Source organism: Pneumocystis murina (genome assembly GCF_000349005.2).
Source record: "Pneumocystis murina B123 chromosome Unknown supercont1.1, whole genome shotgun sequence".
NCBI lineage: Eukaryota > Fungi > Ascomycota > Pneumocystomycetes > Pneumocystales > Pneumocystaceae > Pneumocystis > Pneumocystis murina.
Genome location: NW_017802359.1, coordinates 416,395 through 441,627, shown reverse-complemented (window position 1 = coordinate 441,627; position 25,233 = coordinate 416,395). Strand labels below are relative to the sequence as shown.

The following is a 25,233-nucleotide window of genomic DNA, read 5'->3' as shown; positions in this document are numbered from 1 at the left end:
TATAAAAAATCAATAATATCAATTATATTTACAAAAAAATTACAAAACCATCCCTCATTTTTTTCAAAAAAAACCATAAAAGTTATAAAATATCTTTTTTCTTTAATTTATATATTTTTTACCTATAAGTTAAACCTTTTTATCAAAATAACTCAAATATTTATAATAAAAAAATAATATACTCCAAAAATGAAATCATAATATTTATAATTATACTATTAAATTTTCTCCTATAAAATTTCCAAATAAAAATATCTAAATTATTTATATTTCATACAAATCAAACATAAGCTTATCTAATATATATATATAATATAAACTTACATGTTCCCATCCAACATCCTGCAGTTTCTTACTCTTTAAAAGGACATCAGCTTCCATATTTCGAGCATATTCATCTAACAAAAATTTTACCCTGTTATCTACAGTCCCAATAATACGTAAAGCTAAAAGCGCAGCATTAGTACTATTTCCTATGGCCACAGTAGCAACAGGAATACCCCGCTAAATCTAATTATACAAGATTCTTTTATTATAAGAAAAATATACCGGCATCTGAACAATAGAATAAAGAGAATCCACGCCATTCAATGCACTTCCTTTAATTGGAACTCCAATTACAGGGAGTGTTGTCATACTAGCAACCATTCCAGGCAAATGAGCAGCTCCTCCTGCACCAGCAATAATAACTTTATAGCCATTAAAAGCAGCATTACAAGAAAATTCCATAAGCTTTCTAGGTGTTCTATGTGCAGATACAATATCAGGACCCATTATAGGGACATCAAATTTCTTAAAAATTTCAATTGCAGATTTCATTATTGGTAAATCAGAGTCAGATCCCATAATAATTGCTACTAAAGGCTTTCTGAAAGAAAATAACTCCTTAGTTAATAAACAAGATGAGGAAGATATCTCGGAAAACGGAAAAATCTTGTAAAGTTTATTTTCTGCTTCAGACATAGATGCAGCAACAATAGTAATATGACCCATTTTTCTACCTTTTCGTGGCTCTTTTTTCCCATATAAATGAATTATAGAACCTTCAACTTTAAGAGCTCTTTTGCAAATTTCCATGTATTCTATTTTTGAGCCATTTGCAATTAAATTAAGCATAATAGCAGATGTTTCAGGAGTTGAAAATATAAAAGAATCTTTGGAAAATGGGAGATTCAAAATAGACCTAATATGTGACTCATATTGGGAAGTAGGACATGCATCTATAGTATAATGACCCGAATTATGAGGTCGAGGTGCAATCTCATTAATTATAATATCACCTAAATAAGATTAATAACTGCAAATAAATAAATAAACATCAAAACCGCTTTCAGTCAAAAACATTTCCACACCAAAAACACCAGCCCCAGAAAAACATTGAACACATTTTTCTGCAATTCTCTTTGCATTTTCAGAAACGCTAGAAGGGACCCTAGCAGGAGCATAAACAAAACGACATATATTATCAGATTGAACAGTTTCTACAACGGGGTACGAACCAATTACTCCATCCTCATTCCTCACAACAATAACTGCTAATTCCTTTTCAAAAGAAACCCATCTTTCTGCATAAAGAGATACCTTTTCAAAAGCTGCTAATGAAGAATTACATGATTCTAAACAATCAACTTTATAATTTCCACGACCATCATAGGCCATAGTTCGTGCTTTTAACATGAAAGGGTAGCCTAATTTTTCTCCAGCCAACCTAATATCTTCAAGTGTACTATTAACAGCAATATTTTCAACCACTGGATTTCCATATTTTATAAGATGAAGCTTTTGAAGATATTTATCCTGAATAATTTTTATAGTGGTAAATGACGGATACACCTTTACTCTTCCTTCTAAAGAGATATTTTCTAAAGCTTTAACATTAACGTGCTCAATTTCAATTGTAAGAACATCGCATTTATTTGCAAGAGACATGATACTATCAAAATCTGAAAAACTTCCATTTATATGTTTCTTCGAAGAATTTATCTGTTTTGCAGGGGAATCAACATCAGGATCAAGAACTATTGTCTCAATATTTAATCGCTGTGCAGCCTCAACAAGCATTCGTCCAAGCTGTCCACCGCCTATTTCTCATGTTAATAGTATATATTAATGACATAAGTCCTGATAAATACCAAGAATCCCAATTATTCTACCATCCATCTTTTTATTTTATATAAAATATTAAATAATTAACCAAAAAATATATTTTATATAATAAAATAATGGCTTATATAAAAGATACTAAAGTTTAAATTAAAGCTTTTATAACGAAATACAATCTATATTAATCTAAATCGAATAACACATAAAACTGTCACCATATAGACGAACTATACTTTTCATTATTACACTCCTGTATAGCAGATAAAATGGATAGATATTTTTTCTACCATGATGTATATTTTTTTCTCCAAAGATAGTAGAAAAAAACTATTCTAATCAAAACAACATGGATAAATATACTAAAAGGGATTTTTTTATGAATACTTATTCATTATTATATTTTTCCTTTAACTATACCCTAATTATTGTAAATTAATCCAGTTTAATATTAATATATGTAACACAAAATCAAATAACATAATATGCTATCAAACATTTTAAATCTACAGATATTTACAATCATCTTAAACAAATATAATGTATATATTATCCGTGCTATAAAATTCTAAAAAAAGCTAAATCGTTTATAGTTTGAAAACATAAATTATTTTTAAATATTTTTTAAGAATCTTATTCAAATATATAAAATTTTATAAACATATCTTAAAAATGTATTATTTTTATATCCATAAATAGACGTTATCTTTTGTCTGAATTCCATATCTACAATGTATATCCCTTAAATTATTAAATATTCCAAAATAATAAACATTATCAACTTTTATAGCCCATTTTATCTACTTAATATAAGTATGTTTAAGATCTAGGAATATAAACTAATAAAAAAGCTAAGACCGATCTACAAGTTAACTACGTTTTAATTAGAAATATATTTTTTTATTAAAATATACAAAATATAAAACTCAAAAATAGCCAATAGTCTAAAATGTATAACATTTTATGATTCGAAATAAATTTAACAAATGACAAAAAAGAGAAAGTCTTCAAAAGAGTCCAAAATAGTACCTCAACAGGAACTTTATGCTCGCATTTCATTTCTATATCAAGCAGCAAATGTTTATACATCTCACTCTATTCTCAATCAAAATACATATGTTGATAAAGACATTCAGTCAAAATTAGCTCTATCTAGATTTTACATCAATACTGCTAAAAAAATAGCACGAAAAGCCGTCCTAAAAATGTAACATCTCTTTATTTTACAATACATATTATTAATAAATTAGAAACTCATCAATAAAGCGTACACTTTGTCGGCGCTGTGATACAATTCTTTTACCCGCCATTACTTCATCCATAAGAATAGAAAATCTATCAAAAAATAATAAAGAAGAAGCAGACACAATGATTATTACATGCAATTTCTGTAATACACAAAAAAGATATCCTACATTGAAAGACAATTACAGATTTAATTAACTATATCCAACAGAATTTATCAATAAAAATAAACATTTACTTAAAACAACAATTTATTATAACATTATATACAATAATAAAGCAAAACAATGTTTTATTCATCAGAATAAATACAAAATACTTCATTAATATAAAATCCCTAATTAAAAGTAATGATTTAATTTGATTCCATGTTCTGAGTATTTTCTTCCCCAAAAACCTTACTAGCAGATATAAACCTGAAACCAAGTGAATTTTTAGAAACAATTACCAAGAAAGTTATTGTCGATGCTTACATAGATCCCTGTAGTCCTCCTAATCTTCTTACCGCGTCTGCCTGAATTGCTGTCACTCTAAAATGATTCTCCAAATCAGAAAGATGCGCATGAAGCTGTGCAAGCTGAGAATTAAGATGAGAAAGCTGTCGAGACTTAATTTGAGCAGGCGTTGTTGATTGGCGATACATTCTATCACAATTTAAAACACCTCTTCAAGAACTATTCCCTTAGCTAAATTCTTTCTATGCTTTAATTTTATTAATTTTTTTCCATAAATTTCAAAAAGTAAACTATTTAACAATTGAAAAACAAGCTTTTTAAATAAACAAAAATACATAAAACAATCAAGACTTTTAGAAAAAATAAAATAGAACTTTTTATATATCATGACAACATATAAATATATAAATACTGACAAAAATGTATATTTCTATATTTTTTAAGTATCAAACTCATTATTCTAATTCTTAAAATTTTTATATATTACTAATCATAACCCTTATTATTAACAAAATACCTTAATTTATCTTAACTGATTTTTTAATCTAAATTTTTCTAATTACAAAATTCGATACCTTTAATACAATTTCAATATACAATTATATATAATATTTATTTTATTAATGTTATTAAAATATCTACAATATGACATACCAGTCGTTAAAATTCTTTATAAAATTACCCTCACAATTCTCTTTATGTAAGAAACTCAATATTAAATATAAAAATTCTAGGCAATTTAGTTTATCTAAACAAACATATGTAATTACGAATTCTTTCTTAACAAAATCTTATATTTAAACCTTAGGAAAAATTTAGAATAGAAAAAGATGCATTCGGAGAGTTACAGGTATTAATTACATCTATTTTATAAAAATAAGTCAAATATCTTAAGGTTCCCATAAATTGCTATTGGGGAGCACAAACACAAAGGTATTTTGTTTTAGATTTAGTTTAATTTTTTAATATTTTTTTAGATCTTTACAAAATTTTAATATTGGAGGACCAACAGAAAAACTCCCATTACCTCTTATTAAAGCTTTTGGTATTTTAAAAAAAGCCGCAGCAATAGTAAATATAGATTATGGTCTTGACGAAAAAATCGGAAAAGCTATTCAACAAGCAGCAGATGAGGTTATTTCAGGAAAATTGTTAGACCATTTCCCTCTTGTAATCTGGCAAACCGGATCAGGCACTCAGTCAAATATGAAGTATATATTATTATTTATTATTATTAAAAATGCAAAAATTAACCAACATAGTGCTAATGAGGTAATTTCAAATCGTGCTATAGAAATCCTTGGTGGAAAGTTAGGTTCAAAAGATCCGGTTCATCCAAATGATCATGTGAACATGTCTCAATCATCAAATGACACGTATCACCCATTTTCCATTCCATTTTCTTATTGTTTCTTAGATTTCCTACAGTAATGCATATTGCCGCTGTAACAGAAATTACACAGAACTTAATACCATCTCTTCAGTATTTACATGACGCTCTTCTTGAAAAAGAAAAATCATTTGTTGGAATCATTAAAATAGGGCGTACTCATTTACAAGATGCTACACCTCTTACTCTGGCACAGGAGTTCAGTGGTTATGTAACTCAGGTTAAATATGGGATTGAAAGGATAAATAACACTTTAATTGGACTACGGAAACTTGCACAAGGCGGAACAGCTGTTGGAACGGTAAAATCGTAAAAAATATAACAATTAAGTTTAATATATTAAGGGTCTTAATACAAAAATAGGTTTCGATATTAAAATAGCTGAACAAATATCGAAACTTGTAGGGGAAAAATTTGAAACTGCAGAAAATAAGGTAAACATAAGTAGTATATTTAATATAATCATACAAAGATCTTTATAGTTTGAAGCCCTTGCTGCTCATGATGCTATAGTAGAAACAAGCGGTTCCCTTAATACAGTAGCTTGTAGTTTAATGAAAATTGCCAATGATATACGTTATCTTTCCAGTGGTCCTCGATGCGGATTAGGAGAATTATCATTACCTGAAAATGAGCCAGGAAGCTCAATTATGTATAATACTAACATATTTTATTTATTTATTTATAAAAATTAGGCCTGGAAAAGTTAACCCAACACAAAATGAAGCTTTAACAATGGTATGTGCCCAAGTTATGGGAAATCACACTGCAATTTCTATTGGTGGTGCTAGTGGCCAATTCGAAGTTTGTTATCGATAACGTAATTTATTCTATTTTCTCATAATTCCTTAGCTTAATGTATTTAAACCAATGCTTATCGCAAATCTCTTACAAAGTACTCGTCTTCTTTCGGATGCATCCCGCTCTTTTGCAAAAAATTGTGTTATTGGTATTAAAGCTAACGAATCTCGTATCAGTGAACTTATGAACAAATCATTAATGCTGGTTACAGCACTTAATCCTCATATAGGATATGATAAGGCCGCTCTCATAGCAAAAACTGCACACAAAGAGGGAAAAACTCTTAAAGAAACTGCCCTTAAACTCGGGCTTTTAACAGAGCAACAAGTATATTTTATTTTATTTCAATTTTTATTTATTTTCTTTAGTTTGAAAAATGGGTAGATCCTCACAAAATGATAGGACCATCATAAACTATTAGTATATAATTTAGACATGTAATATTTATAAACAAATATTTAAATATTATCATCAATTGTTATTAAATACAATCACCTAACCCTAACACATCTACCCTGAAATTTAAGATTTCATTTTTATCTTTTTTCTAAATACCGATTTCATCCATACTACTCAAAAAAAAAATCAAGAATTTACAAATATCAGAAAAATTTTCATAAGAAGCAGTATTCAACCGATAATTATTGAAGAAATTTTATATAGAAATATGGCATCCAATGACGATTTGATTGATTACGAAGAAGAAGAATTAACACCGCATACAAGTGTTGCCACGGTAATAGGTGCAGGAGGAACTGTAAATGGTGATAAAAAAAGCGAAAAGAAAGGGTCGTATGTTGGAATTCATTCTACGGGTTTGTTTTTCTGTTATTTCAATATTTATTTAGTAGCTTACTTTCTTTTTCTTTAAGGATTTCGTGATTTCTTATTAAAACCCGAACTTCTTCGTGCTATTATTGATTGTGGTTTTGAACATCCCTCTGAGGGTCAGTAATCAATTTTTCCCCACAGACGATGGCTAGTTTCATCGTTTTTCGAAATAAAATGGTCGCTTATATTTGTTTCGTTTTCCAGTTCAGCAAGTATGTATTCCTCAATCTATTCTTGGCATGGATATTATATGCCAAGCAAAATCCGGAATGGGTAAAACAGCTGTTTTTGTACTCGCGACACTTCAGCAAATCGAACCAGTTGACGGTGAAGTATCGGTTCTTGTTCAATGTCACACTAGAGAACTCGCTTTTCAAATTAAAAACGAATATGCACGATTTAGCAAATACATGCCAGATGTTCGTACTTGTGTCTTCTATGGAGGAACGCCTGTTCGTAATGATATCGAACTCCTTAAAAATAAAGAAAAATGCCCTCATATTATCGTTGCAACACCTGGTCGATTAAATGCTCTTGTCAGAGATAAAGCTCTTCGAGTAGGATCCGTGAAGCATTTTGTTCTTGATGAATGCGACAAAATGTTGGAAGCAATAGGCAAATATTACTTTTATTATATTTAACATCTTAATAATATATTATAAGATATGAGGCGCGATATTCAGGAAGTGTTCCGTGCTACTCCTCACCAGAAACAGGTTATGATGTTTAGCGCTACATTGAACAACGAAATACGGCCTATCTGTAAAAAATTTATGCAGAATGTTATTTTTTCTTAATCTATTTTCAATTATTAATTTAAAAATATAGCCTTTAGAAATATATGTCGACGATGAAACTAAGCTAACATTGCACGGTCTTCAACAACATTATGTAAAACTTGAAGAATCCGCAAAGAACCGGAAATTAAACGATTTACTTGACATATTAGAATTTAATCAAGTTGTTATTTTTGTCAAATCAATTCAACGAGCTTCCGAATTGGATCGACTATTACGAGAATGTAATTTCCCTAGTATTTGTATTCATGGTGGTCTTCCTCAAGAAGATCGGTATACTTTACTTTATAATATAATACCGAATGTCTAAATTCGCTTTGTAGAATTGCGAGATACAAATCATTTAAAGATTTTAACAAAAGAATTTGCGTCGCTACTGATGTTTTTGGACGTGGCATAGATATCGAGCGTGTAAACGTAGTATTCAATTATGACACTCCCGCAGATGCAGATACATATTTGCATAGAGTTGGGCGAGCTGGAAGATTTGGTACACGTGGCCTTAGTAAGAATTCTGTAGTTATCGATATATTTATTTAATTATTGAAGGCATTACTTTTGTAAGTAGTAGTACGGATGCCGAAATTCTTGATAAAATTCAAGAAAGGTTTGAGGTAAATATTACAGAACTACCGGAACATATCGATGTTTCATCATACATGAACTCATGATGCTATTATGTTCTTGTGATACTGGAATCATTAATTAATTAACCCAGAATAATTATATTTTTTACTATTTTAGAATTCAATATTATTTTAGTATTTAACTATATATTTCCGAATTTTAAATATATTAGCGTTAAAACTGATCAATCTATACTAGAAGCAAAATATAATCCACTATTTTCAAAATATCCTATAGTATACCTAAAATTTAGATTTCTAATTTCATATAGTTTAGAAAATAATACATTGATTCATATTTTCTATAAAATCCGCAAAATTCCTTAAATCTTTAATTTAAAGCAAAACCTTATAGTTAAACTTTTTAAATCCATTTTACAATACATTTATATGGCATATCTCAACCTATATACATCAAGCAATCCATCATATTAATTCTTAAATAATATAATAAGAATCATTATTCAAATATTTATTTTAAAACACAGTCAGAGAAATCGAGAACATGTTTGTTTTCTAATATTAACTCAAATTCCTTTACCAATTGTTGAAATGATGAATTTATTCCTATTATACATTTAAAAAATCATCTTAACAACTATTAAATACCTTTTTCCAAAAAAAATCGCACAACACTGCCATTCCCCTCTTTTAATACTTGAACATGAAACTTTATTGCCTTAAGTTTCATGGCTATACATTGTAAATAAAATCCAAAAAAGAAAATCAAAAATAATACCATTGCAATTAGAAATATTAGCATAAACAATATACGATTGAATATCCTCCCGAACGTTTGTAATACCAATACCAAGATATTCCCATCTTCTTAAAGTATTAACAATTTCCTGATACAAATGCTCAAAAGGTAATATAGTTTTTAACAATTTTACAGATGGCTTAATATTAAGGACTTTCGCAAAAAAAGACTGATGAATTTCGGAATCAACAATCTTTTGATTGGAAATCTTATTCTCTAAAATATATTAATAATAAAATTTGTGAAAAAAAGAATTCACCTTTGTGGCCTTTACTTCTTGAAATTCTTCTAAATATAGCTGTTGGATAAACCATACGCAAAGAACTAATACCGGACCCACGTTTTTCCCAGAAAAATATCGATTTCTTATTTTTATTTCGTGTTACATCACTTGAATCTGTAGGAGCACTGACCGCTCTTCTTTCATCAAATAATTTATATTTTCCTGTTATGAATTCCGGAAGACTTGAAACTCTCAATTTTGGCTGATTTTTAACAATAAAATATTTAAAGTGACCTATATCTTCAGATGAATTTAAATCATTTGACCTATGATTTTTCTTCAAATCTGTAGATTCAGGATTTTCTTCATAAATTTTAGGAGCCATTTTATCATTCCCAAATTCCTTCGAAATTACACTAGAAGGATGTATATGAAATAACTGAAAATCTTGTTTAAGCGATGGTATTTTAGGAACATGAGAGAGACTATTCTTCCAATCAATATTCGATATCACTGACTGATTAAAAGCAGTCTCACACTCAGCAGCAAACTCTTCGAAAAGCGAACTAGGATCACTAGCATCACTACCGTTTTGAATAGAAACATTTTTATGTTCAAAACAAACAGAGTTCTTTTTTTTTTTCACATAAGTAAAATCAACACCCCGCTTATGAGGCATGTTAACAACGATATTAGATCCCTTATGAATATTCTTTTTAGAACTTGAAACAGAAGATTTAGAGTATTGAGATGAAGACCTCTTTAAGTGTTTATAAAGCGATAATGACTTTTGATCATATAATGGCAACTTAGAAATATAAGAAACAGAAGATTTTCGAGAATCTACTGAGTCCAAATAATTTTTATAATAATACATACGATCTTCTCTATATTTTAATAAAAGATAATAAAAAGTCTTTTCAGGATTTTGTCTAAAAACCTTTTTTAATATAAAATAAAAATAATAAAATAAAACATACTCTTTACTTAATAATTTATTTATAATAACTTCTTTACTAACATCACGCCACAAAATTTGCAAATTTTTTAAAATTTCAACATCAATCTCACTTCTTTTTCGAACAGGATACCTCAATTCATCAAGCGTTGGTGATTTAGGAATATCCTGAAAATTATCAAGATGTCGATATTTTAATAAAAACGGATGATTCAAAATATCAGCCATTTTAATTCGAGTATGAGGATTAACATCAAGCATCCTGCGAATCAGATCCTTTCCTTCTAGAGATATTCTAGAAGGCATAACAAAGTGCCCTGCTTTAACTTTAAGAAGCAAATGACGAACATTTTCATCATCAAAAGGAAGATGTCCTGTAAGTAGTGCAAAAAGAATAATTCCACATGACCAAATATCTGATGGCGCTCCATGATAAATTTTACCAGCTACAATTTCCGGAGACGCATAATGAGGCGATCCACATGATGTTTCAAGCATACGATCAAGTGGCTGCAAGGCTGCCATTCCAAAATCCGCAATTTTTATATTACGATGCTTATCAAGCAATAAATTCTCAGGTTTTAAATCACGATGGCTAAAGAATCCTATTAAAAAAATAGCCTTCTAATCATCACATCATACCAAATATTAAATCGATGACAATAATCAACACCCGCAATAATTTGACAAAAATATCCTACCGCTTCACTTTCATCAAGTTTACCTTTTTGTACAAGATAATCAAACAATTCTCCTCCCTCAATATATTCAAGAATAAGATAAAGTTCATGTCTATTCTCCCATACATCATACAAGCGCATCACATTTGGATGATCAATTAACTTCATAATAACAATTTCTCTCTCAATTCCATGCAAAACATTAGACTTTCCTCTTCCTTTCTCTGCCTTCGATCTTTCAACACATATTGTTTTAGGCACAATCTTAACCGCTGCCAGCTGACCCGTAATAGAATGTTTTGCAAGACGAACACGGCCTAAATATGAATCTCTATTTAATACAAATATAAACCTATTTCAAAAAACCTACCTGTGCTACCTCGCCCAAGTGTTTTCCCTAATTTCCATGGTCCAATGTGTGTTCGACGCTCTTTTTCCTTAACATCTGATTTCTTTACTTCTAATCCTTTTCCATAACTCATTTTTTTGACCCTAACCATACAGAAAATATATATTTATATACTCTCTTGTTTTACTCTTAATAAAGACGGAACCTTTTCTACTTCTCATCTCTAGCACTACCCTATTATCACTCAGCGGATTCCCTTCCAGCTTGGAATGTGATATAAGACTAATTAAAAATATGGGTCTTTTTTTTTTTTTTAAAAAAGACTAAATAAATAAACAAACATAAAGAAATTTTATTGGAACAAACAAGCAATAAATCATATAAAAGTTTTTATTAAGTTTTATCTTAATTTTTAAATAGAAAAAAACAAGAAAAAATACTTGGAGATAAAATAAAAATACAATTCGGGTAAAGCGCATCGAAGAAAAATAAGGGTTAAAGTTAAAAATTTGTATTTGAAACCATGTTAGTTTCTTGATATAATTACTATGGATATCCTATTAAATATATATATTTTTAATTAATAATATATTTATAAAATTTGTGATTGAGTATAACATAATTTTTATATCGTTAAAAATATTGAAAGATTAAGAGTAAAGTTCAAAATAATTATGTAGAAGAGTTGTCATTTGAAGATTTATCCAATACATCCTTTAACTAAAATATGTCTTTTGAGAGCGTCCTTACGTGAAAAAGATTTTTCACAACTTGGACAGGGGAAAGGCTTAACAGCCAAATGAATTCTTTTGTGTCTAATGTAGAAATAAATATAAAAATATATTGAATGTATTTTAAAAGAAAAAAATACCTTTTTAAATCATGATTCCTATTAAAACTTTGAAAACATTGATCACATTTAAATGGCCGATTAGAAAAAGAGTTACCAGTTTTAATAGAGCGTGCAGATGGTAAATATTCAGCAGATTTTGATTGTTTTGAAGGAGGAAAAGAATGGTTTCGTGATAAAAATTGTGTATAAGATTGTGATGTAATATCATTTCCAGAAGTTAGATCAGAAAAAACAGGTTGATTATTTATATAATAGTTAGAATATTCACCAGAACTATATGAAATAGAACCCATAGGAGGATAAGTATTATGCAGAGATGGGAATTGTAAATAAGAATGATAATTAGCTAAATTATTATCATGAAGTTGATAAAGAGGCGATGTACTAAATGGAAGTGAGGGAAATTTATCGGCTGGTTGTGGTTGCCTATTCATCCCAAAAGAAGAATCCAAATTTCTTTGAGAAAGATATGACGAATAAACAGATAATGGAAAGTGTGTTGTAGCCTGTGGCGAATAAGAATGTTCAAAACGAGTGTTCAATGGTGAAAGTAATTGTTGTTGAAAAACTAAATAAGGATGCTGCTGAAAAACATGTGAGTCAGATCTAGATCCAGTTTGTAGAGGTGCTACAGGCCAATATCCAACTAAATTAGGTATACCAGAATTTGATGAAGATAAACTTTGAGAATCGCACATTTCTTCCGACTGCAATCTTGTTATAAAAGAATTCCCATGCTGCGAAAAAAAATGAGAAGGAGAAAAAGGTCTTTGAATATCAAAAAGTTTAGATGAATGATCCAATTGTTGTCCTTGTGAACTAGAAGTTTGATCAATAAGTTTAGATGACTCTACTCCATCTTTTATTATGCTAGAAATATTGGGTGATGATTGTAAGGACCGAATTTCGCTGCATACTTTTCCATCATCTTGAGGCAACGAAACATGAAAAAGTGTTTTCGAGCCTTTTGGAGACCGAATAAGATTCATAAAAACAAATATCCAAAATAAAATAAGAACGACTGTTGTAAATTCTAACTACTTAATTATCAAAAATCCTGCATAAAAACTCAAAAAAATATAATAAAAGAATTCAAAGGGTTTTATCGAAAAAAAATCCAAAAACAAAAATAACACCAAAAAATTCACAGATACTTAATAATCTAATAATATATATCTGTCATTAACATTTTAAATCACTATAAATCAATCTAAAAATATTTTCAAACCTTTCCAAAAAAGATTACAATATACAAATATCTTTATATGTGATTAAATATCTAATCTGTCCTTCTGAAGCCTCTTAATTCTACCTTGTTTATTTATTCTTAAATATAAAGCTCTTTTGTTAGTAAATTTAAGTTAAAAATCTCCAATAGAGCAAGATAAAATATAAAGTCAAAATTCAGGAATCTTCATATTAACTTTTAAACATATACTCTTATTGATAAATAATACTAAGTATTCAATAAAACACATAATTTTAAGAAAATTATCTGGTCCTTTATTCCATTAAATTATATGTTTGTTTTATCAAAGTAACATTAACAATCATAGACATATAAATAACTTAATCATCAATGTTAAATATAGGACTTATTCCCTTTATAGCTATTTTATTACTAGATAAATAAAAAACACCCCGCTATACAAATTAATTTTTGGTATTTAATTTGTTCTTTTTATTAACGTCTTTCATAGGCTAATAAAATAACCAATTAAGTGAAACAAACTCTTTCGCCCGCTTTTTAACCCTTATCAAGCTTTTGACTAATTATGTTTTAAGAAAAGAAATCCATTTCTATTTTAACACTTGAACTATTTTTTACTTTATAGATTGTGCTTTTTGGTTACTAATAAAGAATACGAACATTAAATTACTTGATGAGACACGGAAATAATTAAACTAAGAAAAAAAGGTTATTAGACAAGAACCTAAAAAAATATTATGGACACGTCTTTGTCCGCAATACATTTTATGAAATTTTACCAGAGAATGCTCGACATGTATAAATGAAAGCACATTTTATTAAAAATAATATAATAAATAATTTGTTAATATAAGTATATAATTAAACTTGCATATTTATATTATGAAAAAATATTCTAAATAACTAAGGATATTATGATTTAAAAATAATATATGTATTTTTTAGTAAGATTTAGTTTATAAAATAATAATGATAAACTATTTTATTTGTAAAGAATTATAAAAGATAAAATTAAGGAAAATACACTATTTTACCTTTGAAAAACAAAATAATTTTAGTAACATCTTAGTATGTGCAATGTTCCCACGTTTTTTTTTTTCTAAATCTTCGTTTTTCAGAACACGTAATAAAAAATATTAAAATTTAAATAAATTATAAAAATAAATAAATGAGATTTATAAAGGCAACTTTAAAATGAACTATGTATCTAAAATCTATTTTTATGTTTAATATTTTAATATATAATTAAATTCTTTTTATTTCTAAATTTCTATATTTTACAATGTCAAAAAAAATACTTGATAGGGATTTTCTTATATTTAAATAATTTTAATGCATAATATAACAAAATAAATCATTAAATATACTATATTTTAAAAAATACATGTTATTAACAATAAAAACTCTCAAAAAATAAAAGAAATCTAAAATTTATAGTTAAATTTATAGAATTCAAAATCTCCTTTTTATAAAAATAAATATTAATATTATTTACAGAAAAAAATCAACACTCTAAAATCATTTTAGAACATTAATTTTAAAAACATAAACTGCATTATAAATATTTTTAACCATTTTAAATATCAAATATCTTTAGAATAATTATAAATATAATCATAGGCATATGAAATGTTTATAATATTAAAAAAATAAAACCTATTTATATCTCTATATTTTAATTTAAAAATAAATATAAGTAATCTATTTTATATTGTTTTATATAAACTACACGATATTCATCTATATTACTATTTAATATAAAAAGTAAATACAAAACATATATATTAAATTAAATGATTATTATTTATAAATAAAAGAAAAAACCTGACTCTAATATTTTAAAATGAAAACTGTTAAACTCAATAAAGATTCATTAGCAGGACTTGTTCATCATATTTTCTAAAAAAAAACATATATTAATTATAATTATAGTCATTTTCTATTCTTTCAGATCTTTTATTAGATATTATCTTTGAAATAGCAGTTTCCACACATAAAAGAGAAGTTTTTTCTAAACGCAAATGTCTACGCTGCAATAAATTCTGTCATTTTTATTCAATAAATTCAGGAAGTGATATTTTTGGAAAGCCATATCAAACACCAGTAACAGCACCTTATTATTCATGTACTATTTGCAGTAGAGAAATAGCAGCAGGTCGCTATGTACCACATCTTGAAAAATGTCTTGGTAGTGGTCGCTTAAGTAATCGATTAGCGCATCAAAAGTACTATATATATTTTTAAAAAATATATTATAATTTTTGTTTAGAACAAATGGCTATGGAACTTCTATATCGTCTTGTACAAATAACGTAGAAAATGATATTTCTTCTGAAGATGAAACACAACATAGAAAAAAGAGACGGAGACCTACAAATGGATCTACAAAGGTATGTCTATATATAATATACTATTTTCATATATATCATATGAATATTTATGAATCATATATTAATAATGGAACAAATTGACCTTTTTACAGTATGGATCAACGAAATCGCATTTAAAATTGAAAAAACCATTAATTACATCAAATAATTCAGATGTTGATCTACAAGCATAAACATGATTACGAATATATACAGGATATTAACAACTAAATAACATTAAGGTTTAAAACATTCAATTTTTTACAAAATATACGAATTCGAAACTTATAGAACCTATTAATTAAAATATAAATAAAAAAACGCTTTTTTAAAAATATGTAATAGATATTTTTCAAGAATTTATTGTCTTTTATGATATACGACCCATTCAAAATACTCTATTATACAGCTTTACCTAATCCTTTATTTTCCAGTACTACCGAAACCACCTGCTCCTCGCATAGTTTCATCTAGACATTCAACAGCCACAACATCAGGAATAGATATTTTTTCAAGAATCAATTGTGCAATACGATCGCCATATTTTACTATATTCAAAAATCAACAGAATGTAAAATAGGTTAAAAAATTTACTTTCAAAATCAACATCTCCATGATTAAACAAAAGAACTTTTACTTGGCCACGATAATCTGGATCAATTACACCTGCACCCGTATCTATAGATGCATTTAACGCTATTAAATAATTTAAAATAATTTTTAGGTGAAGAAAAATATATCATACCTAATCCAGAGCGTGGTGCAATTCTTCCATAAGTACCACTTGGGACAGCTATTGCAATATCTGTACTTATCAGCGCCTTTCCACGCGCAGGAACTATTGTATGACTGACACTCCACAAATAAGTTATTTTCTTATTTGAATTCATTCTTTACCTATAAATATCATATCCAGCAGCAAACTGACTTGCCCTAGTAGGAACAATTGCACGATCACTTAGTTTCTGAACAAGTAGTATATCGCCTTTAGTGTTTATATCGGTCATTACTATTTTTTTCGTTTCTTAAGTCTAGTATTTTTCGAAAAAAAAACGAGTATAAATTTTTATATATTTATTTGATTAAAATATTGTCTCAAAATATTTAATAAATGTCACCAAATGATTTTTTCATCTTTAATACCTATAAATTCCCATTCTCAATTTATCTAAACATCTCTCAAAACATAGTCATTAATATTCTAAATCATACTTTAAGTAAAAAATTTCCAATACAACATATACAAATTTAAATAAAATGAAATAATGGAACAATCATGTTTTACTCATCTCTGTCATCTTGCACTTTGGATATTCCTGATTTTAATATATAACCCAATTCTTTAGGATAATTTTTAACAATTGTAGATTCAGTTGTTATAAATACAGGTTTATATGTTCTATCACAACAAGGATGTGTCCGTTTAGTACTCAAAGACGAAAATTCACTTTTTTCCTTTTCAACATTTTCCTCATTCTCTTCCTCATCATCAGTTTTTGCTGATGTCATAATAACTTTTCCAGATGAATCAATAGTCATTACTCTTTTCTTAGGAGTATTCATAGCAGCCAGTGCTTTTCGTTGTTTTTCAAGCATTAAATAACGCTCTGAAGAACTTATCCAACGATCATATGGATCAAAATCTGCAGCTTCATCTTTATTTTTTTAAATATTTAACATAAAAAACAACAATACTACCTATTATCTTATTGAATATATCAGATCTATCCAATTCAAGTAATTTATTTTTATCATTTTCTGCATCTTGTGCTTTCTTTTCATATTCCTCTAAATTTATACTATTACTTCCTCGATAACACGTAGAATAAAACTGCTTGGTATTTTTAGCAACAGTTTCCTTTTTTGAATTATTTAAAATATGAGTTCTTTCCATACGAAGCTGCTTAATTAAATCCATTCGTTGTTCTCGCAATAAAAGAGGTGTACCACAAAAACTACTATTTTAAATCAAATCTTTACTTATATATGCAGAACACTTTATACCATGAATTTATGCCTTCAACAATACAAATAATCTTTCCACAAACTAAACAATTTGGTATTAATTGATTTAACGGATGTTTTCGTGCTGAATCAAATTGTAATCCATATGTAATAATAAAAAGTACTAAGTATACCTTGACAAGAGCATTTCTTTCCACCTTGAAACTTCATATCCTTCAATTCTAAATTTTTTAAAGCAGAATTAATCTCTGCAAGAGAATTCAATTTTAAATGTGATGATTTTTGCATTTTCATCCCAAGTTCTGATGTTAAAGTCCCTAAACTTTGTTTTTTTTGAGAATGAGGAAAAACCTTAGTAGATAAATTCAATGCCGAAGAATCAACCAGTGATTCCGCTTGTATTTCTAAAGAACACGTAGATACATTTGATAAATCCTTTGATATAGAAGATATATTTTTCCAAGCTTTTTTAGACGATTTCCTAAGATAATTACATAAAAAAACATCAAAGATAATACGCACGGAAAAGACAGTTTTATTTCATCTTTTTTAAGCTTCGAATACCCTTTTTCTTGTTTTTCCCTAGCCATTCCCTCCTAAACTTATAAAAACTCTACTTATTCTCCATTTTTAACTATTAAACCTCAAAATATGATTCTTTTGCTGAGCCAAAACGTCTTTTAATAAATTCATGCACAAAATCATCAGTAGATGACGATTTTCCAAGAAGGTCCTATCCATTATTTATTTCATAGACTCTAACACAAAAAAATATACATTAAAATGCGCAATAACTGCTTCAGGTGAAGAAAGGTCCATTGTATAATTGACAAGCTCTTTAAGAGAATGATAATCAAAAGGCAGCATTGCCTCGAGCATGGTCCATAACCAATGTTTTGTTGAATTCATAATATTAATATGATCAAAATCGAATAACTAATAAAAATAGATATACAAGAAATAAATATGGCCAATATTATTTAATCTAAACATAAATTATATAAAAATAGAAGAATCAAATAATAATAAAGAAATATATGCATCAGTATATAATGTGATATATGATTTGATATAATTTAAAATATTAATGTATATAAGACTACATGATTAGATAAAAAGCTTGATCTATGAATATTTAACAACACATTAAAGCCAATCATTACAAATTATATGATTACTATATTCAATAAATCATTAGTCATTATATAAGTTTATAGAGAATTATATACGCTATAAATTTACGTTTAACATTTGTCTAAATTTCATTGAAAAAATTATTCAAAATAAAGTCTTTCTAAACACTCTAGAATCATGTTTGGAACATGTGAAGAACTTCTTGCACGAATTCTTGCGAAACATCAGGTTCAAGGAATTCTTATATTAGAAAGAGCAAGTGATAATATCATTCATACAACATTTAATGATGAAATATCTACATCATATGCTAAATCTATCAAATCTATGTTCTTATCAGCTGAAACATTAACAAATAGTACAAAATCTAATGTAAAGCTTCATATTTTTATGAAAATTATATTTAACAAGTATAGAATACACTTCAATTCATACGGATAAAGACACAAATAAATGAATTCATGATCGTTCCAGGTAAAGGATAAGCAGGTAAAAAATTGTTATTTATATTTTGTAGGACCAGATTATTTTCTTGTTGTTATAGTATCAAATTAATAAATGATCTACAAACACTATAATATATCAAAATTCAATAAACGCTATAAAATCTATTACAAAATTATTATTTGTTATAATTATTTTGGGTTTTTGGAATTTTCTATAAATCACTGATATATTAAATAAATGTCATAAAACAGTTATTAAACAATACACGACTACAATTCAGATCTCCTATATATAAAAAAGACATGTATAATGTATGAAGTAGCAGAAATGGTGTAAAAATTAATATTATAGGATTATTGAAGTATTTTTTACTTTCAAAAACAATCAACATACTTATTTCATCATTTACAACAAAAAATAAATACTTTTCACAAAGAAACATCCCCAGACACGTATTTTTTGATGTTATTTATCTCACAACTCAAATTATTCCTAAATCAATTGCTTTTATTATTTTTTTTTGAATCAACCATCATTATATTCAGTACACTTCATTTCAAGTAAAATAAAAACATAAAGAAAAACAACATCTAGCAAACAATATCTATCACATATTTTTCTATATTTTTTAAACATTCTAATCTTTCAAAAACAAATTTAAACCTCTTTTACTATACAAAAATAAAAAGTTACTATCCATACAATCTACAGGAAAAACTACATAAATTGCAAATCGAATAGATTTTTCATTTATTTATTCACCAAATTTCTAATTTATTAAAATAGTTTCGATCTAATAATGTTATAAAAATGGCAGAAAATACACAACTTTCGTTTCCTCCAGAGTATGTTTTTTTTATAACGAGAAAGATTTAAACATAACTTTCTAGAGTCTATAAAAAAATTAATTATCGACAATATTTTAAACACTTTCTTTCATCTTCTTTACGCCCAGATGGAAGGTCATTTTTTCAATTTCGTTCTACTTCAATAAATACAGGAAGCCTTACTAATACTAATGGATCATCTATTGCAAGGATGGGAGATACCATTTTTGTCTGCGGAATTCAAGCAGAAATAGCAAAACCATCAATCAAACATCCTATAGAAGGATGGATAGGTTTTTTCCAAGTATAAATAAATAATGCTTATTCCTTAGTTCCTCATATAATATTATCACCCATTTGTTCTGAAAAGTATAGATCAGGTCATAATCATGTAGCTCAAGCTATATCACAAAAGATTGTGTCTCTTATACAAGCGTCAATTTTTAATGATTATTTTCTATAAATAATTACTTAAAGTTATTAGGTCTAATATGTTACCATTATCATCTTTATTAATATCCAAAAATAAAGCTGTATGGATTTTATACGCAGATTTAATTTGCTTAAATTATGATGGAAATGCTATGGATGTTGCTTGGATAGCATTAATGAGTGCTCTGGAAACAACAAAACTACCTATAGCAAAATGGAATGAAGACACAGAACGTGTCATATGCGAAAAAAAGTACAAAAATCTTGAATTAAATCAAAGACTTTTTTCAATGTCTTTCGGAGTTTTTGATGGGTATAACTTGACTTCTCTTTTATAAATTTTCTTAAGATACAGAAAATATATTCTATCAGATTTATGTGATGACGAAGAGAATTTAATCCCAGAAACAATCAATATAGTGATTGGTAATAACAGACAATTGTTTAACATTAATAAAACTGGAGGAACTTCAATGACGCAAGAAATGATTTTATCATGTATAGAACTAGCTAAAAAAAGATATGATGAACTATATGATTTAATCAATGAATCTAAATAATATATATTCCATGAAATAGTATTATAATTATATTTAAAATAATCCTAAAATTTAAAAATCAAACCATCTCTTTAGCTAACTTTATATTTCTAATTAATTCGACATATTTTTGCATATCAGAACTGCTCTCTTGTACAATCCAATCACCATTACAAATACATAATATTCTCATATTATTACTATACTGCAAAGATGATAATAATTTCGGAGTAATTAAAAAACACCTTTTATTATCAATCAATTAATATTTTTTTATATATTAAATTTACTGTGAAGTATTTTTTTTACTCATAGCATCTACTAACTTTGCATGGACCAATCTTTCGTTTTTTTGATCCATACCTTGATTAATCTCATCAACTACTCGAAATGGCACCTTAGATATACTTTGCATAGCAATTAAATAAAAAATAGTTGAGACTGATCTTTCTCCTCCTGATTGCCTTTGAGCCGTCAACAATTGGAGATTTTCGTTGTCTCTAATATCAATTAGAGCATAATAGTATTTTATTTATAACAATTATACCTAAATTTCACTAAAATTTCAATACGCCATTTATCAAATTCATCACTTTTACCAATACGAACTTCTCCAACACATCCTATATATTCAAATGCTTCAGAAAAACTACAATTGATCTTAGAAATTATATTATCTAGTCTTGGTTCCCATATTCTTCTCAAATCATTTATATCTGATTCTACTTTTTGTAATCGTGATTCATATTCCTTAATTCTTTCGTTAAGGAGTTTAATATCATGTTCTCTTTTTTCAAATTGTGAAATAACATTAGGATTTGTCTGATATATAAATTCAAGTTTCATTTTCTCGAAATTTATCTGTTCATTAAGTGATTCTTCAGTCATATCTTGTTCCATTTGCTATAAATTAAATACATATCATAAATAATATATACATATATATGTACTTACATTTTCTATTTCCTTTCGTGTCTCTTCATCCACCTTTTCAAGATTTTTTTGTGCTATTTCTAATTTATCAGCAGCAATAATTTTTAAATTTTGAGTTGTTTGTTTTACTAAAAAAAATCAACATAACCATATATTAATTTTAAAATATACACTCTTCATAGGATTTCTTAATATCATCTATTTTTGTAACTATTTCACTATTTTTTTCAAGAACATCAACATAGTTTGCATTTGCTTGGATTTCACGAATGCTTGCACATACCATATCTTTTGTCGTCTGAAAAGCATCCAATATTAAATCCTAATAACATCAATTGAAATAGTAAATTATGAAATATATTTGCCTTAAGCTTAATTGCAGAAACTGAATGTTGTCCTACTATTTCATCCATTTTCTCTTTTAATTTTTTAATATTATCAGCATATTGATTAGGAAAAGATTCCAAAGAATATAATGTTTCTTTAGTTTTCTCAAGTCTAATAACTTGACGATCCCATTCTTTAATTTCTTTTTCCATATCCTCTTTTTTTTTTAGTAAATTATTCTAAATAAATTAATATTATAAAAACCCTGTAAATTGATACTTTTCTATTTATCTCATCATTAAATCTAATTTTTATACTCTCTTCAGTTTTTCTTAATTCTTGAATTGAATCTTCATCTTTTTTAATAACTAACTCTAAATCTATTATCTGTTGTTGCAATATTTTTTTTGTCTCAGCATTTACTGTAAAATTATTTAAAAAAATTTTAAAAATAAATAGATCAGACCTGTCGTCTTAAATCTTTGCGCTTTTGTTACCAACTTAGTAACAGTAGAAACATCTTTCCTACCATACTTTGACTTCCTCATAGTATAATGAGTTTTTCCTGATATAAAAACAGGAAATATCAATTGATTTACTGAATTAACACATCGGGAGAGCTTTCTGTAGCACTCATCACTTATTTCATTAATGCTAACAGGCTAAAAATAATAAATGAAAGTTTTACAGCAATATAAATAACTTACAATTCTGTGAATATTAGCAATATGACATAGGGTATTTAATACAGGAGAAGGCCCATCCAAAAAGTCTAAAAGGTAGCCATCCATACCAAAATTTTGTTTAAGCTATTATTGTAAAACAAAATTTAATAACATTACTACTAATTACTTCGCTAGAAATATATGGTTGTTTTTGCATATCCAAACTTGGCGAACTTGTATTAGAAAACTCTGCAGTATGTAATCTTAACTCACGACCACATCCTTCTTTTGAATCAACTAATATACGATTAAATAATAAATAATCATCCCTATTTAAAAAAGTAAATGCCTTTTATTAATATAATTTTTAAAATTCAAACATATTTACCATATAAGTATTTTTTTGGAAACAAGCTTCTAAAAAATCAGCATACTTAAGATCTCTAACACTAATTTCCAAATAGACAGGTTCATAAACATGATCTTTAAACTTATTTCTATTATTAGATAGCCAAATTACAGCATCAAAAACATCACGATCATTCTGTTTTAACCATTGAAGCCTTTGTTCTCTAACATTATCAAGATCATCTAACCTAAAATTATAAGAAAATCTTATTAGTATGCTTAATAATATATACTTATTTTGAACTTGTTTCAAAGCAACTTTAGATTCTTTAACTCGATTCATATGCTCTCCAATAATTATATTCAAATCCTGTAGCTCTTTTCTAACCATTTTTAAATGACCATTAACTTCATTCTAGAAGATAAGCTTGCTTTAAGTCTAAAAATCTATTTTACCAATTTATCTAAAATATCATCCATATAATTTTCCGAAGGCTTGTCACTAATACGAGACTCCATATAAGCAATTGTTTCTTTAAGTTCTTTAATTTTCTGATCCCGCTCTTTTTCTTTTCTTTTCTCAGCTCTAATTTCACTACAAATCTCTTTGATAGAATTATCCTAAATTACAATTAATTTTTTAATATATGTATAAATAAATCACATATATTACATATTCCTCAAAAGACAAAATCAAAGAATCTAACGCACTTTTTTGATAATTTAAAGAATTCCTTATTTCATTATTTTCTGCTACATATTGATTCACTGTAGCCTCTATTTGCGTTTTTTTTCGGAAAAAAGGATCATATTCCTTAAGAATTTTATCCAATTCAGTCTTTTTTTCATTCCTTAAACCTTTAAAATCATAAAATGCTTTTCTAGCCTGAGAGTATTGTACAAAAGGAATTTTAAATTTCAGAATTTCAATTGTTTTTAAAATAACCTCTCTTTCATGAAAACGCTCTACATCACGACGAGCGATAGCCTGCCTTTCATTCAAGTTCTCTAATTGAGATTGATCCATAATTTTTGCCTATCAATTTTAATTCCATAAAGCATTAACAAATATTTTACAAACACTTAAATCATTTTTTTGAGAAGCCCTTAAGCTAATCAATTTTTCATGCTGAAGTAACATCTCTGTATCACCAACTGCCCTTTCTGTTTCTCTAAGCAACTTTTCTGGTGTCAATTGCGCAAATTCACAAACTTTATCTTGTGGAAGAAAATGACTAAAAATATCAACAAATAACACTCTTATAAACATTTTTATCACCATAAATTATCAACTTGTATATTAAGCTCATTCATCTTCTCTCTAACATATTTAAGGCTTGATGATACACCTTATCTATCATTTAACAGATAAATTATCTTTTATTTTATTAATTTACCATTCAATTCCCATGTACTCGTATTATCAATATGAATTACCCTAGAAACAATAGTATTTGGCTCATCATCAGATCCTTTTAATTCAATCTCAATATGTGCCATTTCGGATCCAAATTTAATATATTCATTAACATCTTTTGCACGCCCAAGAAACTACATATATTCAATAGGATTTTAAAACAAAAATAAATATACACTCGTATTCCATCCAAGTCCCATACAAATAGCGCAAACAAAAGTACTTTTACCGCTCCCATTAGGTCCAATGATCATATTAAGATTAGGTCCCGGATAAAACTCAATTAAATCATAAGTTACAAAATTTTCTAAACGTAAACGAACAATAGATCCTTTCAGAAATCCACTATAAAATCAGGAAGGCAATTTATATATAGCTTAAAAAACCTCTGATCAGACGTATTCATACATTGAATTTTTTGTCGCTTAACCATATTTAAAAAATTGAATTAAAATTCATAAACACAACAATATTTGACAGAAATATCATAGATTTTAATAGGTTTCTAAATCAAATTATCTATAGTTTTTAATAAGAAAATTATAAAATTTT

At 27.2% G+C, this 25,233-nt stretch overlaps 13 protein-coding genes across 13 annotated transcripts; 6 read left to right on the top strand and 7 right to left on the bottom strand.

The window, feature by feature from the left end:
• Nucleotides 1–264: 264 nt before the first annotated feature.
• Nucleotides 265–2,201, bottom strand: PNEG_00493 (phosphoribosylaminoimidazole carboxylase, ATPase subunit; the record flags this gene model as incomplete). The annotated part of the gene is made up of 4 exons (XM_007874188.1): nt 2,133–2,201; nt 1,326–2,081; nt 550–1,280; nt 265–504 (listed from the first exon to the last, which is right to left on the bottom strand). The coding sequence occupies exons 1-4, from the start codon at nt 2,158–2,160 to the stop codon at nt 265–267; spliced, it is 1,755 nt and encodes a 584-aa protein (XP_007872379.1). The 5' UTR covers nt 2,161–2,201.
• An 819-nt stretch (nt 2,202–3,020) lies between these two features.
• PNEG_00492 (hypothetical protein) lies at nt 3,021–3,681 on the top strand. The gene is made up of 2 exons (XM_007874187.1): nt 3,021–3,307; nt 3,351–3,681. The coding sequence occupies exons 1-2, from the start codon at nt 3,087–3,089 to the stop codon at nt 3,541–3,543; spliced, it is 414 nt and encodes a 137-aa protein (XP_007872378.1). The 5' UTR covers nt 3,021–3,086; the 3' UTR covers nt 3,544–3,681.
• Nucleotides 3,682–3,700: 19 nt separating this feature from the next.
• PNEG_00491 (hypothetical protein) lies at nt 3,701–3,988 on the bottom strand (the record flags this gene model as incomplete). The annotated part of the gene is made up of 2 exons (XM_007874186.1): nt 3,701–3,761; nt 3,819–3,988. The coding sequence occupies 2 exons, from the start codon at nt 3,986–3,988 to the stop codon at nt 3,701–3,703; spliced, it is 231 nt and encodes a 76-aa protein (XP_007872377.1).
• Nucleotides 3,989–4,389: 401 nt separating this feature from the next.
• Nucleotides 4,390–6,427, top strand: PNEG_00490 (fumarate hydratase, mitochondrial). The gene is made up of 11 exons (XM_007874185.1): nt 4,390–4,562; nt 4,609–4,650; nt 4,696–4,733; nt 4,778–5,011; nt 5,063–5,176; nt 5,218–5,491; nt 5,535–5,624; nt 5,673–5,842; nt 5,886–5,994; nt 6,043–6,318; nt 6,360–6,427. The coding sequence occupies exons 1-11, from the start codon at nt 4,446–4,448 to the stop codon at nt 6,402–6,404; spliced, it is 1,509 nt and encodes a 502-aa protein (XP_007872376.1). The 5' UTR covers nt 4,390–4,445; the 3' UTR covers nt 6,405–6,427.
• Nucleotides 6,428–6,658: 231 nt separating this feature from the next.
• Nucleotides 6,659–8,423, top strand: PNEG_00489 (ATP-dependent RNA helicase uap56; the record flags this gene model as incomplete). Its single annotated transcript, XM_007874184.1, has 7 exons — nt 6,659–6,806; nt 6,864–6,938; nt 7,027–7,437; nt 7,486–7,604; nt 7,651–7,892; nt 7,943–8,124; nt 8,169–8,423. 7 exons carry the CDS (start codon nt 6,659–6,661, stop codon nt 8,288–8,290), a joined length of 1,299 nt encoding a protein of 432 aa, XP_007872375.1. The 3' UTR covers nt 8,291–8,423.
• A 257-nt stretch (nt 8,424–8,680) lies between these two features.
• PNEG_00488 (hypothetical protein) lies at nt 8,681–11,366 on the bottom strand (the record flags this gene model as incomplete). Its single annotated transcript, XM_007874183.1, has 7 exons — nt 8,681–8,812; nt 8,855–8,938; nt 8,985–9,221; nt 9,265–10,160; nt 10,209–10,781; nt 10,829–11,183; nt 11,237–11,366. The coding sequence occupies 7 exons, from the start codon at nt 11,364–11,366 to the stop codon at nt 8,718–8,720; spliced, it is 2,370 nt and encodes a 789-aa protein (XP_007872374.1). The 3' UTR covers nt 8,681–8,717.
• A 549-nt stretch (nt 11,367–11,915) lies between these two features.
• On the bottom strand, nt 11,916–13,124 carry PNEG_00487 (hypothetical protein; the record flags this gene model as incomplete). The annotated part of the gene is made up of 2 exons (XM_007874182.1): nt 12,087–13,124; nt 11,916–12,030 (listed from the first exon to the last, which is right to left on the bottom strand). The coding sequence occupies exons 1-2, from the start codon at nt 13,055–13,057 to the stop codon at nt 11,916–11,918; spliced, it is 1,086 nt and encodes a 361-aa protein (XP_007872373.1). The 5' UTR covers nt 13,058–13,124.
• A 1,927-nt stretch (nt 13,125–15,051) lies between these two features.
• Nucleotides 15,052–15,841, top strand: PNEG_00486 (hypothetical protein; the record flags this gene model as incomplete). The annotated part of the gene is made up of 4 exons (XM_007874181.1): nt 15,052–15,163; nt 15,211–15,503; nt 15,548–15,668; nt 15,761–15,841. The coding sequence occupies exons 1-4, from the start codon at nt 15,122–15,124 to the stop codon at nt 15,839–15,841; spliced, it is 537 nt and encodes a 178-aa protein (XP_007872372.1). The 5' UTR covers nt 15,052–15,121.
• A 229-nt stretch (nt 15,842–16,070) lies between these two features.
• Nucleotides 16,071–16,654, bottom strand: PNEG_00485 (deoxyuridine 5'-triphosphate nucleotidohydrolase; the record flags this gene model as incomplete). Its single annotated transcript, XM_007874180.1, has 4 exons — nt 16,071–16,195; nt 16,242–16,343; nt 16,393–16,502; nt 16,545–16,654. 4 exons carry the CDS (start codon nt 16,652–16,654, stop codon nt 16,071–16,073), a joined length of 447 nt encoding a protein of 148 aa, XP_007872371.1.
• A 274-nt stretch (nt 16,655–16,928) lies between these two features.
• Nucleotides 16,929–18,521, bottom strand: PNEG_00484 (hypothetical protein; the record flags this gene model as incomplete). The annotated part of the gene is made up of 7 exons (XM_007874179.1): nt 16,929–17,302; nt 17,346–17,605; nt 17,652–17,736; nt 17,786–18,093; nt 18,135–18,208; nt 18,256–18,345; nt 18,390–18,521. The coding sequence occupies 7 exons, from the start codon at nt 18,519–18,521 to the stop codon at nt 16,929–16,931; spliced, it is 1,323 nt and encodes a 440-aa protein (XP_007872370.1).
• Nucleotides 18,522–18,874: 353 nt separating this feature from the next.
• On the top strand, nt 18,875–19,390 carry PNEG_00483 (hypothetical protein). The gene is made up of 2 exons (XM_007874178.1): nt 18,875–19,118; nt 19,163–19,390. Exons 1-2 carry the CDS (start codon nt 18,924–18,926, stop codon nt 19,229–19,231), a joined length of 264 nt encoding a protein of 87 aa, XP_007872369.1. The 5' UTR covers nt 18,875–18,923; the 3' UTR covers nt 19,232–19,390.
• A 613-nt stretch (nt 19,391–20,003) lies between these two features.
• Nucleotides 20,004–21,012, top strand: PNEG_00482 (hypothetical protein; the record flags this gene model as incomplete). The annotated part of the gene is made up of 5 exons (XM_007874177.1): nt 20,004–20,038; nt 20,084–20,313; nt 20,353–20,455; nt 20,505–20,765; nt 20,808–21,012. The coding sequence occupies 5 exons, from the start codon at nt 20,004–20,006 to the stop codon at nt 21,010–21,012; spliced, it is 834 nt and encodes a 277-aa protein (XP_007872368.1).
• Nucleotides 21,013–21,078: 66 nt separating this feature from the next.
• On the bottom strand, nt 21,079–25,196 carry PNEG_00481 (hypothetical protein). Its single transcript, XM_007874176.1, has 18 exons — nt 25,068–25,196; nt 24,858–25,026; nt 24,662–24,815; nt 24,544–24,613; nt 24,346–24,499; nt 23,938–24,300; nt 23,721–23,885; nt 23,558–23,679; nt 23,305–23,512; nt 23,104–23,265; nt 22,959–23,060; nt 22,718–22,913; nt 22,531–22,673; nt 22,290–22,490; nt 22,096–22,246; nt 21,946–22,052; nt 21,539–21,894; nt 21,079–21,491 (listed from the first exon to the last, which is right to left on the bottom strand). Exons 1-18 carry the CDS (start codon nt 25,112–25,114, stop codon nt 21,278–21,280), a joined length of 3,084 nt encoding a protein of 1,027 aa, XP_007872367.1. The 5' UTR covers nt 25,115–25,196; the 3' UTR covers nt 21,079–21,277.
• Between the last annotated feature and the right edge of the window lie 37 nt (nt 25,197–25,233).

What these genes read in the sequence shown, in the direction of transcription:
- PNEG_00492 (XM_007874187.1), top strand. Translation starts at nt 3,087, where the DNA reads ATGACAAAAAAGAGAAAGTCTTCAAAAGAGTCCAAAATAGTACCTCAA. An exon ending in CGAAAAGCCGTCCTAAAAAT is followed by an intron (nt 3,308 to 3,350) that starts GTAACATCTCTT and finishes TTAATAAATTAG; the next exon opens with AAACTCATCAATAAAGCGTA.
- PNEG_00490 (XM_007874185.1), top strand. Translation starts at nt 4,446, where the DNA reads ATGACATACCAGTCGTTAAAATTCTTTATAAAATTACCCTCACAATTC. An exon ending in GTTTATCTAAACAAACATAT is followed by an intron (nt 4,563 to 4,608) that starts GTAATTACGAAT and finishes TTTAAACCTTAG; the next exon opens with GAAAAATTTAGAATAGAAAA. An exon ending in GTGCTAGTGGCCAATTCGAA is followed by an intron (nt 5,995 to 6,042) that starts GTTTGTTATCGA and finishes ATAATTCCTTAG; the next exon opens with CTTAATGTATTTAAACCAAT.
- PNEG_00483 (XM_007874178.1), top strand. Translation starts at nt 18,924, where the DNA reads ATGTTTGGAACATGTGAAGAACTTCTTGCACGAATTCTTGCGAAACAT. An exon ending in CAAATAGTACAAAATCTAAT is followed by an intron (nt 19,119 to 19,162) that starts GTAAAGCTTCAT and finishes TAACAAGTATAG; the next exon opens with AATACACTTCAATTCATACG.
- PNEG_00481 (XM_007874176.1), bottom strand. Translation starts at nt 25,114, where the DNA reads ATGGTTAAGCGACAAAAAATTCAATGTATGAATACGTCTGATCAGAG. An exon ending in ATACAAGTTGATAATTTATG is followed by an intron (nt 24,500 to 24,543) that starts GTGATAAAAATG and finishes TGATATTTTTAG; the next exon opens with TCATTTTCTTCCACAAGATA. An exon ending in CACGAAAGGAAATAGAAAAT is followed by an intron (nt 21,895 to 21,945) that starts GTAAGTACATAT and finishes TTTAATTTATAG; the next exon opens with CAAATGGAACAAGATATGAC.